This window comes from Corvus brachyrhynchos, unplaced genomic scaffold, assembly GCF_000691975.1.
Source record: "Corvus brachyrhynchos isolate BGI_N302 unplaced genomic scaffold, ASM69197v1 scaffold44, whole genome shotgun sequence".
Lineage (NCBI taxonomy): Eukaryota > Metazoa > Chordata > Aves > Passeriformes > Corvidae > Corvus > Corvus brachyrhynchos.
Genome location: NW_008238359.1, coordinates 1,739,959 through 1,755,867, shown reverse-complemented (window position 1 = coordinate 1,755,867; position 15,909 = coordinate 1,739,959). Strand labels below are relative to the sequence as shown.

The following is a 15,909-nucleotide window of genomic DNA, read 5'->3' as shown; positions in this document are numbered from 1 at the left end:
CTGCCTGGGCTCAGGGGACTCATCAGTGACTAATTGAGGATATCAGTCTTGCTTGAATGGGGCACACTTAGCTCCTGTGAGCTTTGCTGAGCTCAGCTGCAGCTTCGAACAGAGGCAAGGTTTTACCCACAAGGTGACAGTGTGCAGCAACCAGGAGTCCTTCCCATGGTGACTGGGAGAACTTTACTCCATGTTAGCAGTGGTCAAGAGCTTTCTCATCTCAGTGTGCTTCAGGATGGCTCACTGCATGGTCAGACATCATGCTTCACAGTAGCAGCTCAGGGTGCCAGAGCATCATAAGGAAAATTTATGGGAGGCTCTTGTAACAGCATTGAAAAGGGGGTTTATGAATGAGGAGGTGGTGAGGTGTTTGTGGGAATGAAGCCTTTGGTGGTGGTAGGCAGGTTGTCTTAAATATATTATATTATTTCTCTTTTTGATTTTTTTTTTTATTAGGATTCTTCAAGTCTTTTAAGCTTATTGCAAGGATAATGCAATCACTTTAAAGGGACATTAAGTGTTTAGCAATATTGGGAGTGCCTATCTCTTTAGTTCTTTTTCCCTTATACCACCTGCTATGACATAAATATCTGCTTACAAAGGCAATTGTGTTATTAATGGTTTAATAATGTTTAGGCTTCTAGATCTGTCAGATCTGCCTCAATGTAGAAATAAAAAAACACCTAAGACTTCTGGATAACGACTTAAGGCCCTTTAGGTTTTTTAGGAATATGTTCAACTCTGCCGTGGCAGCTGCCCTGGACCATGTGTGGGTGTTCATTGCCCGTGAGGAACTCCTGCACAGTGGTGCTGGTAGAGGTGTCCTCTTCTTCCTCACCTGAGCAATGGGCTTCTAGGCTGAGATGGCACCTCACTCTTTGGCTTGGATAAGTGGACTGATCCTGCAGGCAGACCTATGGAATATGGTGCCTCTGATGGCACTCCCTGCACTTCTTTGCCTATTGCTTTCCATCCACTGCTGCTGTGTGCAGCAGGCCTCTGTGCTGCAGATGCTCACCATCTGCTAACCAGCAGCTGCTCCTGTCTCCTCCTCGCTCCCTTCTCAGGGATGGCTCCTCCAGCATAGCTCTTTGCCCCTTGGCAGCTCTGTCGCTCCTCTGCGACTCAGCTTCCCCCATCCCCTTTGTTTGAAAGAGGGATCAAAAACAATCTGTTCCATCTTCGTGTCCCAAATGGAGCATCTGATCCTTTTTCTTTCTCCAAAATTACTCTGTACAACTGTAGCTCTGTAATGATACAGAGAATGGTGCCAGAGCTGGCACTGAAGGAAACGGGATTCAGTACTTTGGGGCCAGCCCTGAGCCTCTCTACACAGCCAACTGCAGCAGTGTCTTAAAGAATTGCTACTCTGAGTGTTAGCCTTGCAGGCTTCTGAAATACCTGGGGTTTGGCATCTGTGTTGCCAAAAGTGTGCTGGGGAATGTCAGCCACAAAACAAATTCTGTTTGGCTTTGGATAAAAAAGGGGAGCGTCTGGGAAACGTGAGTGGTTTGCTCACCTTCTCCTGGCTTCACTCATTTTATTGCAAGCAGCAGCAAAGCCAACTAGAATGTGGTTCTTCCTTAAACTAATCTCAATTTTTGAATACAACAAATACTAAAAGGAAGGTGGAGCCCTTAGTACATAATGAATATGGATGAACTGAATCCAATGCATACTGATAATCTTGTTTGACGACCTCAGTTTAAAATTTGCAGGGTGCATCTGCTTTGATGTATTTCCTTCCCTGTTTCTTTATGACTTCTGCGCCTCACCTGCCAGATTCTGCTGTCTTGCTCATGTTTTCAAAGCTGGTTATTAAAACCACCTTTAATTCATTTTGTGAGCAAATAATTTGTAGCAGAAGCCCACATTATATTTGGGTTTCTTCATACACTTTTGAGGAAATAGGATGAAGAAAGCAATTTCTAAGCAGTATTTGTAGTTAATTTTGTCCCTAGCTTTGTGTGAGAGGCAGGTGTACATTTAAAAGCACATAATATTTTTTTTTAACTTGCTTAAAACAACAAATAAAAAAAATGTGTTCAAAACTGACTGGCTTCCACTTACTGCCACTGTGGAGCTTTTGACTCTGACCTGTGTAAGTTTGAGTGGCTATTTTAGAGTAAATAGGTCTCATGCTGTTGAGTCTAGACATACTAGTTGACACTTTACATACTGAAAATATCAGTTTCTTTTATGCTTGTCCTGTATTACAGGTATTTTTGTTGTCCCCTCTCTGTAGCTTCTCTTAAGTGAGGAAACAAAGTTTTTAAACTTGGTGTTTCTCTGCTCCAGATTGAAATCCTATGACTAGCAAAAGTGTGTGTGTGGGGTGGTTGTATAGGTGAATTAGAAGCTATTGAGGAGATTTTAATTCTTGATGCATTTATGGACTTTTTAATTGTTGTTGTTTTTGTCTCTTGCAGCCAATAAGAAGAAAGAGAAAGAGCGGCCGGAGATCTCCCTCCCTTCAGACTTTGAACACACGATTCACGTGGGGTTTGATGCAGTCACGGGAGAATTCACAGTAAGCAAATCTGGAGGAAAAGGGAACTGTGTGGTTTAGCTTATTGCTAGGAGGAGCCAGGGCCCATTAATCTTTTATGCTGGAAGGGCTATTACCATCATCTAGTTTGATCTCATTTGAAACACATCTGCAGAGGTTACCCACTAATCCATGCTGAAAGACTGTCAAACTTGGCACATCCCAGGAGATCAGGCTGCCAGCAAACTCTTCCTTTCCTGTTTTTTTTTGCTGTTGTGGTCAGCTAAACATGGTATATCTCTCCTCCCTTCCCTTCTCTTCCCCTCCCTTCCTCTTCTAGAGCTGAAATAGGTCTACAGCATAGTCTGTGTCCCCCAACTGGGGATCTGGGAGTTTTCCTGTGGGAGGCCCACAGCTGTCTACAACTACTTAGGACAGAATATGCATGTGCTGCCCTAAGGCTAAATGTCAGATGCTTTTATGTGTTGTGGGTTTTTTCATTCATTGACATGCAAAATACTGTAAAGACAGAGTTGTATTTCATCATCATCATATTTTTATTCTTATTTTGGTTATGAGAGAGTATTTCCTAGCAGCAGAAGTTGTTTGTGAGCAAGGTGTTTCTACCTGTCTGTAATATGGTGCTTTTTCAGGGGCTTTATTCCCCTACCCTGAATCACGTGTACAGCTGTGTTTTGCATGGCAGCCTCTAGAATTGCCCAGGTTACCCCACGTGTGCCAGTGCTGATGCCTTGGGGCTTCAAGGCATCAGTGGGGCATTACCTGAGGGGTGTATCCAGCCATCCTGTTGAACCGGGAGGATTATAATGTCATTGCTAATGGATCCCAATCTCTGCCTCTTTGTCTGTACAAACTGTTATCCCTGCTGGTGAGGAAAGGCACAAGTCTGGCTGTTCTCCAGGTGTGTTTATTTTCTGGCTTAAATGATGTCCCTATACCGAAATTCAGAGCTTGAGATGTGAAGTTAACACCTCTGCGTTCCCAGCTCTGGTTACAATGGGCACCACACTGCTGTTACCAAAGAACTCTAGTGCTACCAGAAGACCCAAATGAGTGTTGCATGTGCATTGTGCTGGAGGCTATGCACTGTATGTTACTTCTATAGTCTTTCCAGGGTGTATATGTAAGTATGTGTATACCTGTGCATAAAGGATTTTGTGTTTTGTTTGTTTTGGTTTTTTTGCCTGAGACTTTTCCTGAACTGCAGCAATTGAGTCTTCTCCTTTCTGGTTTTTGAATTTTGGTCTGCAAAGGACATGTGAGTCACCCAAGAGCAGAGTGACATTTACATGCCCAAGTGTGATTTGTAGCACAGGCAGTGGCTAGGGAGGCACACATTCACCACCTCTTTTTCTTTCCTCTCCTCTCCTCTCCTGTCCTCTTTTCTCCCTATTTCCCTCACAGTACTGTGTAACTCCAAAAGCTGGGGCAGAATTGTGACAGTGGGCTTATGTTTTGTGGACCACGTTAGGCCAACTGTGTGTTAACAAGGTGCCTCTTCCCACAGGGAATGCCAGAGCAATGGGCACGTCTGCTGCAGACTTCCAACATCACCAAGTCAGAACAGAAGAAGAACCCCCAGGCAGTGCTGGACGTGTTGGAGTTTTACAACTCCAAGAAGATCTCCAACAGCCAGAAGTACATGAGTTTCACAGGTACATGGTGATGGTCTCATGTGGCTTCGTTGTCCAACTCTCCGTTAGTCTCTCCATTCTGTTAATCCTGATGCCCAGCATAGCTGCAAAAAGAGGAGGTCAGTCAACTGGCTAAGCCTCCCAAACACATATTTTTTCTGATGCTCACAGACATCATCTGGAAAACAGATCCCAGACTGCTGGGGCTGGGCTCCCAGTGATGAAAATCCCTGGAGAAAACAGGCAGCTAAATTTTGCACCAGTTTCAGTTTGCAGGGTGGGTGTGGATGTTGCTTTTTGTGTCTTTGGGGTGAGAGTCTCTCTGCTCCCGTGTGCCATGACTGAGGAATATGGCTCAGCTGCCTGGGTGCCTGAAAATTCCTGGCTGGATTCCTCTAAAAGTCAAAACTCTCAAGGTTTTGTGCCTCTTTCTATGGATTATCTGCCCTCTGAAGGACATCTGCAATTACTACTCCTCCCTTTCAACTGCAACTCTAAATTTTTGCAATTTCTAAATATTAACCCCTACTTTGGTTCTTTTAAGGGGATAGAACCATGTCACCAGATCTGGTACTAATTAGGAAGGCTCTGAGCAGGGATAAAAGTGCAAATCTTCCCCACTAGTGCCTGGATAGACCCCACCAGTTGACTTGTGGGGTTCTCTGTGCTCTTGCAGGAAGTTTAGGCATCTGAGACTGAACATCATGCAGGAGGGAGCCAGCTGTAGTGCCTCTGCTGCTGACTTAGTCCATTGATAATATTTTGTGTATGTGGATGGAGGACCATATTCATTCAGGTTTTGCTCTGGGCAATTCCACCCTCCTGCAGCAGGGATTCGTGACCCCTGCATTTGTCTGCATTTATTTACCCTCTGTTCCTATATCTGCCAGGGTATGGCTGGTTCTGGGAAGCTGGAGTTAGGAAGCTAAGTTTGGGAGCAGCCTTTTTGCCTGCCTTTTCTAAAGACAGCTTGTCCCTTGCTCCTCTCCCCACTGCTGCTGCGTTTATAACTCATTTATAATGGCATTGTTACCTGTCTTTCAGATAAATCAGCAGAGGATTACAATTCATCGAATACATTGGTAAGCCTTACACTCACATTCTGTCTCGAGTTTGGGGATTAGAAAAACTTGCAAAAAACCAGTTAATTACATGTAAACTTGTAGTTTGCTTAGTGTTTTAAAATCTGAACTATATATATTTGTGTAGTGAATATATCTTTATAAAAACAGGCATGCTCCTTTCACTTTTTTTTTTTCAACTGATGGGGAGTAAAGTGGACAGAAGTAGGATCTTTAGTGAATGCAAATTAGTGAATTAATTAATAGAAATAGCTCTGTTTTCATAGAAGTTAGTCTTCTCCTATACCTAGAATTTGATAACCACTCTGCTGTCAGGTTTTATGTCTCTATAAACATCTGTGATATAATAAAGTTTATTTACTAACCACTAAGTCTGATTTACCAAAGCTAATGTTGATTAACCAGACTAATCTCTAGCAGAACAGGAAATAAAAGGTTCTCCTCCTCTCTGCTTGACCTTTACTCAATCCTTACCAGGGCAGGCACCACTCCTATTTGCTTTGTTAGGAGATGTAATAAATTTTTGTGTGTGCCTGTGAGATGGAAGAAACAAAACTTTCAGTTGAAGATGGTTCATAAAACCCCACAATTCCCTCATCTCTTGTTTTCTCATGGCCATGTCATTACATAGAATTGGCTTGTTCTTCACCCTTCCAAAGGCAGCTTATTCAGATCTGATCATTTAGGACTCTCTGTAAAAAGAAAAGGAAAATGTTTCTGCCGTTGTTCATTATTGCATGTCATTGTATGTCAGTCCTCAGAAGTTTCAATATCTGAGGTTGGATTTTTAAGTAAATCCTGTTAAAGCAGTAGTTACCAGTCTACTGAGATACCCAATGCCCTCCCTCAGGCTAACCTTTAATTTTGGGGATATTCAGGAAACTCCCAGTGCATAGTTCTTCCTTGTTGCTTTTAACAGGCCAGGCTTTTGTGTCATGTCAAGTGCATTTTGACAATTATTTGTCAGGATGATGATGACTTCAAGTATTTTAGGCTGAGTGAAATACTGTGTTGCTTTCCCCCTCTTTCTGAGAACTTTAATACTTTTCCCCCTGCCACTCTTAGGGAGGTGATGATGCACAAACAGAACTGGTCTAGTGGGTTGAGGACCTCACCAAGTTTATTCCGAGATGTTTATAGTGTAAAGAATGTAATGAATTTCAAATCCAGTTTTAAATGTATAAGTTTAAAAGTTACTTTCATTCCTAATCATAGTATTGCAGAAAATTCCAGATAATTTTTTATCCACCTTTACAACTGTTTTTTAAAAAAATAAATCATTCCTATTTTTCCATTAAATTTTATGTTAGGAAGTGATTTTAAAAGAGATTTGAAAAGATTTTGCCAGATTCTGCTTCCAAAATCTCACATTAATTAATTCTCGATCATAATACCAGAGGCAACATTAACTTGACCTCCTAACTTTTGGAGAAAACATTAAGAGTTTGATGCAAATTCTAGCATTTAAAGTCTGAAATTTTCATACTTGAATGGTCAGGGTTTGAAGTAAGCAAAAAACCCTAAGAGACAGTATAAATAGGGAGAGATATTTTCAAACTTGAGTGTCCCAAAACTTGCTGGGCAGCTGTGTGGGTGTTGGGGAAGCAGTGAGAGAGCCCAGGTCTTCTGGGAAGGGGATTGCTATCAGTCAGGCAGATGAGGAGCTCTGTCTGAACAGCTATGTCAGGCAGTGCTGGACTGCACACCCATTTCCCATGAAGACTCAGAAACCTTGGGCCTTGAATTTTTCAGACACTGTAACTCTCCAGCCTGTTCTGATTATTGCTTTTCTGCACTTGCTTCAGTGCAATCTCTGTTAGGAGCTTAATCCAGTGTTTGTGATTTTGTTTACAATGTGCGATTGGGTTTTGATTTTTGCTATTTGTGCAACTCCATGCAGAATGTGAAGGCTGTCTCTGAGACCCCTGCAGTACCCTCAGTGTCTGAAGATGAGGATGATGAAGATGATGCAGCTCCACCCCCTGTGATAGCTCCGCGACCTGAACACACCAAATCTGTGAGCAGAAATTCTTTGTTCAGCCCTCACTGCTGCAACCACAGTCAGGCCTTGACTGTGACTTTGTCCCTCTGCATGGCATGCTGAGCCCTTCTAGGGAGCAGGAGGGATGCAATGGGAGCCATTCCTTCTTAGCACCTTAGTATTGTCACCTGCCTAGTTGGGGGGGGCACGATTAATGATTAATCACTAATCCTTGATTAGTGATGTTAGTTGCTAGCAAAGTAGCTGTAGAAATGCATCCCTGGCAACAACCAGAACAATAGCAATAATAAGAAGATGAATAGAAGTGTTTAAATCTTCACCTGACTTATGTGTTTTTCTCAACAAAATTAGATATACACCCGCTCTGTGATAGACCCTCTTCCTCCTCCTACCAGAGATGTGGCCACCTCTCCTATTTCTTCTCCCTCGGAAAACAGCACAACAGCACCCGACATGCTGGTCAGGAACACAGAGAAGCAAAAGAAAAAGCCAAAAATGTCAGATGAAGAGATACTGGAAAAATTAAGTATGTCCTTGTTCTTTAACAAAGTCAAATTCCAGGTCCTGCTGTGTTGGTTTCTCAGAATGTCAATAAGCTGAAATGTTTTCCTGTTTTGAGATCCCTTACTGAAGACATAGGCACACAGTCACAACACAACACTGGGGGCAGATGTAAGGGGTGAGCTTGAACATAAACTGAGCACCTGTGATACTTGCTGAAGTCCCCAGGGAGTTACAGATCCTCAGGCTCTGCAAAACAAGCCCTGAACAAATAACATCTATTTAACAATGAAGTCTGAGATTGTTCCACGTCTTATTCTGTAGCTCTGAAGCACAAATTATTATATTGCAATGTTAGACACAAGGTGTCTGAAAGATGTAGAGAAAATTAATGCATCCCCAAGTTTGCTTTCCACAGTACCGTGGTGTAAAGTGACTTGGTTATTTTTAAGTGCTTTAACATTTTGTGGGTAGCCAAATTGGTGAGTTTTTAATGAGAAAAATTCATCAAGTCTCTCAGTTGTGCCCTCGTGTCTTTAACAGTTCCTGCCTTTCAGTGCAAGTGCCCCTCTGCTGCTTGGTGGTTTTTGCCACAAAGCTGCTGTGGCATATCCAACCGCTGAACCAGCTCTTTCATGCAATTGATTGCTATCCTCAGCCTGGGCCAGGTTTTATTAGAGTAGAGCGTTTCTAATTCTTTGAACTACTAATCCTGTATTAATTACATCCATTCCTTGCTTGTCAGTTGACTTAAATTGTGTTAGCATCTCTATGGTAAGGCTGACCTCCTTGGCTTGAGTAGATATTTGTTAGTGTTTTAGGAATAAGAGTCTAGTAGCTACATGAAGACTTAATCTGAGGATATAACTTTAAAAAAACTTTAAAATATTAAAAAATGGTACCTGATTTCTCTAAATAAAGCCTAAGTTGTCTTGATCGCTTATGAACTAGAACTGCTTGCTATTGGAAAACTCACACCTGTTGTTTCAAAACATCGACTTCACTCACTCAGTTAGCAGGATCTTTGTACCATTAAGGATTCAAGACATTTTGTGACCAGGTAGGAACTGTGGCAGGAAAAAAGGTGCTATTCTAATACAAATACACCCACTTCAGTCACAAAGAGAAGTGCAATTGCTACTTTTAGGAGTGTTGGGAAGCAGATGTATGTTCTGATACCTTGCTTGCTCCAGGTGTCAACTTCTATATGTGGGCTAGTCAGAAAAATGTTATGAAGTTTTAATCTTTAGTCTTAATCTCAGTAAAAATGTCTTTCCACTGAGGGCAATGGAGCTGTACTTGTGCAGACAAGCAGCCTTTTGACATTTTAGTTTGACACGTAAATAAAATGATTAAAACTGTAAAGCAAAAATATATTTACACATATTAAAGATGCGCTAAATGTGTGCAAAGGTTAAAAGGAAGCTGCTCAATCTCTACCTCTCAGCATAAACACAGCATTGGTACAAACATTAATGAATCCTCACCCGACTCTTTGGAAGGTAGGAAACCTCCCACTATTTTAGAGTTAAGAGCATTAAACAGGGAAAAACTGGCAAATGCCTCTTGTCACCACAGCATTCTGTCCAGTCCTTGCCTTGGGGAAACATTTGCAGTCTGATCTTGTAGCCTGTGTTAGGCTTTGAGGGAAAATTTATGAATATTTGTCCAGAAATACCAGTCCTCAGGGCAGACAGCATCGCTTCTGTAATTGTAGAGTGGGTTTTATAAAGCCAGATTTCTCTTCCTGCCCTCCTCTCCAAACATGGGCCATATTCCCTACTTCTACCTCTGTCTGTCCTAAACCCTCTGGGTCTGGCTTCTCTCCAATGGTGTCTGAAAATAGCCTGCTCTTGCTCTGCTTGCTACTGGTTTCCTTGGCTTAATGTCCATGAGCAGTTTCTTTGCCAATATACATCTGTTAAGGCTCAGCCCCAGACCCTGTGAAAGCGGCACCGTATGCTGGCAGCCTCAGTGACTTGCAAACACCAACTCGGATGCAGCTCTGCATCCCTTGAACCTGTGAGCCACCTTGGTGCTGTTAGAGAGGGGACTGGCTACCAGCTGAGCTCTAGAAATTGCTGGATCTGGTTTCTTTGCCCTAAAAAGGGGTAATTCCTGCCTGCCATAGAGGAGTTATCAATATCAGTTAAAGTCTGCAGCCACATGCTGTGGAACACCAGGCAAAGTGCTTTTCCCTTTGAGGGATGCAGTGATGGACTTTCTGTTGGCTGAAGAGCCGTGTTTTGGGAGAACAAACTGAGATGGTCTCAGGTTGCTTTCCAAACCCAGAGGGATGCTGGCAACTGCTGCTAAACCTGTGCTGGCTGTCAGGTTCCTAGAAAAGCCGCTGAGCATTGCCCAAGACAGGGCAGGGGAGGTTTGGCTCTGAAGGGTCTCTCCACCTTCTCTCCTGAGTCTTGCAGCCCAGTCACTGGGTCAGTAAATGGCTGTGGTTGTGCTGGTACAAAAATATCATAAATACTTTTTTTCTGCTACAAGCTGTCATGGTGTAAGGAAATCTTTGGCTAGTTTTGTAAAAGACTGTTGGCTCCAAGATGATTGAGAGCCCAGCCTCCAATTTCAGAGATTGCAGTGCGGGCACATCTTAGATCATCCAGGGTGCTGAAGCTGGGAGTGACTTTAAGTAGCAGGTTTCCAACAAATAATTGTTTTTCCATGTGTTAGGCCTGTGTATCCCCATCCTGCACCTAGTAATGACTGCTAGTGAAGGTTAAATGTTCTTAATGTCTGTGTCCCATCATTTCTGAAGGGAAGGTCCTGATAGAAGGGAATGCTGCAGCTGGTATGTGTGTAAATAACTGAGGGCTTCCTTGGTGTCCATGTGCCTCTAGATTTGACGAGTGGTTCATCAGAGCCTGCTGTGGCCACTGGAGCTGTTCTTGCAGCTAGTTCTTGTAGCTGTATGAAAAAAGGACTTGAAGAAAATCCTCTTGTTTTTTGTTTTTTGTAGGAAGTATCGTGAGTGTGGGTGATCCAAAAAAGAAGTACACGAATTTTGAGAAGATTGGACAGGGGTTAGTATATGCTTCTTCTCTGTCCTAGACCTTTCATTTCCTTATGCTAAGAGGAATCCACTGAAACCAGGCTAAGTAAGCTTGCTGGAAAAGCTGTTTGGGATACTTTGGAAAGTTTCTTTTGTTTGGTTGTTTATTTGTTTTCTTCTTTTTTTGTTTTTGGTTGTTTTGCTGGGTTCCACATCCCCTCCAGCTGTTCTCCTGTTCCTGGCAAAGTCACAGGGACCGGGTTTTTGTGCAATTGTGTTGTAGTATAAAAAATTATGCCATTAGATGATCAGGTTTATAAATACAGCTACAAGCAGGGAAAGAACTGCAAGACCATCTTCATATTACAGGTTTGCTTCTGAATCAGCTCTTCTCAAGGCATGTGCTGTGGCCCTCTAAGCAGGGGGACAGTAGAGGTTGTAGGAGAGACTGTACTGAGGCAAAACACAGACCTGCAGTTGGCTCCATGTGCTCAAACTCCTCTTTTCCTCACTACAAATGCCACATTTGTTTACTTTAGCTGATCCTGTTGCTCTGTTACCATATTGGGCATTCTGCAAGCCAGGGTACTGCAGTCATGCCACTTGAAATGGGATAAACTCACAGTCCTACAATTTGCTGGTTTAGCAGCAAGGGTTTGGATGACCACAGTGTCCCTTATTAGGAGCTTTTTTGCCCATAAGTTCTCTGGCTTCTGCTCCAACAACAGCCTTGTCTCAGAAATATTTCAGCTGATGTTTACCATTGAAATTATTGCATGTAAAGGAACGGGACTGAGAGCACTTCAGAGAGACAAATGGGAAGGGGCATGTGTTAAGCTCTCACTTTTACTTTGAGACACTAAGAATTTATTTTTTTTTTCTCTGTTTTGTTTAGAGCCTCAGGTACAGTTTACACAGCAATAGATGTAGCTACAGGACAGGAGGTAAGTGCTGCCGGAGTACCACAGCAGTGGATTTTGGATTGTATCCTAAAAGTTCGAGTTGATGCTCCAAAATACTGTCTTTCAGGGATTCATGACATCTTATTTTTAATGAGGTCTTTATTTACTTACTAATGAGACATGGTTGAATGGTCTGAGGAGAGAACTGGAAAAAATTACTTCCCAAGTTTTGATTCCTGAATAACTTCATATTTATAAAGATTCTTTCTGTGATTGCAAAAGCGAGAAGCAAATGTTTGGATCTGGGCAGTTCCTCAGTAAAAGTTTCTCTCTTCTTCCCCAAGATTTCTTCATGTGTCCATACAAGCTCTTTTATTTGCCCTCTGCTCCTTTTCTTCCTACACTTGTACTACTTAACTTGCATGGAAATAGTTCCTCTCCCACCCTTTGCCCACTTACTTTCTGCCCTTGAATTTGGAGACAAGGAATGCCCGTCTATTCTTTTTTCTCTCAAATATTGAGAAGTGCCATGCTTATTGCCTGCATAATAAACTAGTAGTGATGGATATACAGCATCTGTGGAAACCTTTATTTCTAGATGGAGGATTTTAAAAAAGATTAAAATGCATGTGTTATTCTGAATTTATTTATGGAAGTCTGCCACAATGCATGTCTACTTTGCATTGTACAATGTAAGGAGTTATTCACCAGTAAATTTCATAATTGTGCTTGTTGCTGAAATTCCTTCACCCCCTTTTTTAGTTCCTGAAGAAGTAATACAGTTTAATTGCAGCCTTTAAGGAAGAGTTCTTATATTTATTTTGAGTCAATGAGAAATTTTATAGCAGGAGGAAGTCCTTTGATGGTTTTCTGCTTTCTTCCTGGACCACTTGGGTGACTCCCATGTGAGAATTTGAGCTCTTGTATTGCAACAGACTTTTAAATCATTCCTGTTACACTAGTGTGACCAGGCCCTGGATTTTAAAATCTGCATTTGGGATCGCTGTAACTTTGTCATGCTGTTGTTTGTTCCTCTCTGTGAAGTGCACTGAACTCAGGAGCTCTGTGCAGGGGAACACTGGGAACTTCTTTATCTGCATAAAATGTCTTCCCTCTCTTCTTCATCTTTCATTCTTCTCTCTGGTCTTGTATAAAGAGCAGCATGGGGGTTTTGTTTTTGAGTTCTTTAAGTACTGTTTGGCAGCCTTGTGAGTACTGTGGAAAACCAGCATGTCTGTCTGCTCTTGCCTTCTCATGTGTTGGGATTTTTCTATAGTCTTCCCTGCTATACTTTCGAAATGCTGATTGTATCCATCTATATTGGCACTCTGTGGCTTGTTTCTTTTAATCCTTGTTTTTGTGAGTTACTGTAGTTGCTGGCTCTGATCCATTCACCCAGGCCTTCTTCTCTGCACAGCAGTATTGTAAAGGTGTAGTTTGATCTCATTCCCTTTGCCTAAATATTGTACCAAAAGCAGTTGAGTTGTGACATCTGTGAGTTATTTTTGCCTCCAGCTCTGCTGAGTAGGTTTACTGATTTGGAGGTTCCTCAGAGGGCCAGGTGCTCTCACAAAGTACTGGTAGTGTGGAAACTTGAATACAAGAGTTAAAAACATGCTGTAACCTTCCTGCTCTTTGCATATATGCATGCAGAGCTGGTATCCTAAAACAGGAAGAAAGCTACTAAACCAAAGGGCTGCAGCTGACAGATCCATCCCTGTTGCACTTCAGGCATGACTGGCCATAAAACTGGCTCAAATTCATTTATTTTCAGCCTTTTATCTAAACACTGGTGCTTCTCTCCCCCAGGTCTTGTTGTGACAAAAGAAATAGAGTTACTACCTTGAAGTACTAAGCATGGTTGTGTTATTTACCCACCCTCCTTTAGACTTCTAGAAGCAGAAATTTGCATGGGCAGAGGAAAAAAAACACCAAAAAATTTTCAGAAACATTCATTTAAATATAAAATTAGTAAGAATCCTTTCAGAAATAAAAACTTTTTGGCATATCAGTCCATGCCAGAGTAAGGGGATCTCTTCCTTATTACCAAGAAGCTGTAGATGGAGACGGCTATCCAACTGTGACATGAAGATCCAGTATGAAAATGGCAATTCCCCTTGTTCTTTTTGTCATTAAGCATTATCCAGCATGTGTGGAAATGGACTGGCTGCAGGAACTTGTAGAGTTATGGAATGGTAGTAGGATTCAGTAGCTAATGATGAAAAAGTGACCTCATGATGAAAAGGTTTTTATCCTCCCTCATGTGAATGTGGGACTAAATGGACTGGTACTGGCAAGTTTCTGGGGGACTCCTGCAATAATGCTTTGCTTGATCTCTTTTCATTGCAGGTTGCAATCAAACAGATGAATTTGCAGCAGCAGCCCAAAAAAGAACTGATTATTAATGAAATCCTTGTGATGAGGGAAAACAAAAACTCCAACATCGTCAACTACTTGGACAGGTATGTCAGTATTTGAAGGGCTCACAAAGGGACACTGGAAAACACTTCCATGTCGGTGTCTTAATGGTTCCTGGCTCAGTTTAATGCAAGTGTGGGACAACCTTGCATTGCTTAATGCATGTGGCATTGTGGGAGTGTGGGTGGCCTGGCAGTCTCTCTCCAGAACGAGGAGAAACAGGTATCTGAACCAGTGTTAGTGGGATGTCTAGGCTCTCCTTAGAGAGGCTGGCAACAAAGGTCCTGTCAGGACTCCATTTTTCGTCTCTCTCCTTTGCCAAATTTGACACAACAAATTTCCTGCTTGTTTCCTTCCTGTTACTAAAGGAGAAATAGAAACACTTTGAAATGTATTATTCTATTTGCCTTCCTCTTCTTTTCCACTGAGCAATGGTGGTGTTCTGCTGCCAGAGGAGCAGACTCCTTCCAGGGTTAGATGTAGTCTTGTCCCTGTGACTGTCCACTGAGGTTTTAAAAAAGAGGGAGAGTGACTTTTAAGGCAGATAGTGATAGAACAAGAGGGAACAGTTTTCAGACAAAAGAGGGTAGATTTAGGTTATGTGTAATGAAGAAATACTTTACTGTGAAGGTGTTGAGGCACTGGCACAGGCTGCCCTGGAAATGTTCAATGCCATGTTGGGTGGGACTCTGAGCAGCCTCGTGTACAGGAAGGTGTCCCTGCCCATGGCAGGGGTTTGGAACTAGATGGTCTTTAAGGTCCCTTTGAACCCAAAGCATTCTATAATTCTATGATGCTGAAAGCCCAACTGGCAAAAGCATTGCATGGTGGCTTGGATTCACCATCAACATCACACTGCTGCATTGTGTCAAGCCTGCGTCCTTTACCTGTTAAAAATAGAGCTAGTTCCACTTGAGCTGCAGCAAGATTTTCTGTCGGCTGCACTCAATGTCTGAATGTAGCAGTTCTGATGAACCACAGGTTTGCTTTATTGTAGGGTAAAGACTGCTTGGATAGGGTGAGCTGCAGGCTTTAATCTTGGCAGCTTGGGTTTTTTGGAAGATAGCATGAAGGGATGTGACCTAGAATCTCTTTTGGAAATTTGAGAGGGGATTTGCACACTTTTTATGCTTGGCATGTATGTCAAAATCTAATCAGCTATTTCTTTAATAGGTTTAGTTAGCAGGCTTTCAATGTCTTAGCTAAAAAAGGAGGCACTTACAAACTGCAACAGTTGTGTTGCTGAATTTTTGTGGTGCTGTGTCCCATGCATAGCTGTAAAGAACTACTTTGTTGAGGGGACGGAAAGTCTGCTCCTGAAATTTTTGTGCAAGAGGTGTGTGTGCAGGAAACTGATTCTGGGCACACGCCCTGTTCTTAGAGAGAGCAGAAGAATGTTACTGGTGTAAAATGAAACAAGTGCTTAAGAACTCCATCTGGCCTGGAACTGTTATTTTCTCCTGGCTGATTAGAGGCTTTGTTTTGACAAAACTATTTGAGAGATAGGCTCTTCCCATTAGAGAGCATCACTGTGTACATGCACTTACCTCATCTAGCCCGTGCATCCCAGCTGCAGGATAGCTCCACATCCTGCTGTCTTATTCAAACTTTCAGCAACAAAAGCTGCTGCTTTTGTCCTCCACTTTCACTAATCTTTTTCAGAGGGATTAGCTTTTGTTTGAGTGCTACACATGGACAGAACAGCAACTGGGATGAACATGGGGGTTCTTGTGCCTATTGTGCCACTTCAGCTCTGTAACTGCAAGATCCTGTTGCTGGGGAGCTGTGTTCCTCCTGCCCAGCCTAATGTGCCTGTGCTTCCCAAGTGCTGAATTAAGCTGATATTTGGATGCC

General features: G+C 42.4%; 1 protein-coding gene across 5 annotated transcripts in view; it reads left to right on the top strand.

Annotated features, from left to right (window-relative positions):
* PAK1 (p21 (RAC1) activated kinase 1) overlaps positions 1-15,909 on the top strand; it is a 75,637-nt gene that overhangs the window by 44,746 nt on the left and 14,982 nt on the right. For all 5 annotated transcript variants that reach the window (XM_017735925.1, XM_017735928.1, XM_017735927.1 and 2 more), the window contains 8 exons: positions 2,430-2,530; positions 4,017-4,164; positions 5,188-5,225; positions 7,126-7,242; positions 7,579-7,753; positions 10,703-10,766; positions 11,631-11,679; positions 13,987-14,099. In XM_017735925.1, coding sequence (XP_017591414.1) covers positions 2,430-2,530; positions 4,017-4,164; positions 5,188-5,225; positions 7,126-7,242; positions 7,579-7,753; positions 10,703-10,766; positions 11,631-11,679; positions 13,987-14,099 — 805 coding nt within the window. The remainder of the gene's footprint in view (positions 1-2,429; positions 2,531-4,016; positions 4,165-5,187; positions 5,226-7,125; positions 7,243-7,578; positions 7,754-10,702; positions 10,767-11,630; positions 11,680-13,986; positions 14,100-15,909) is intronic.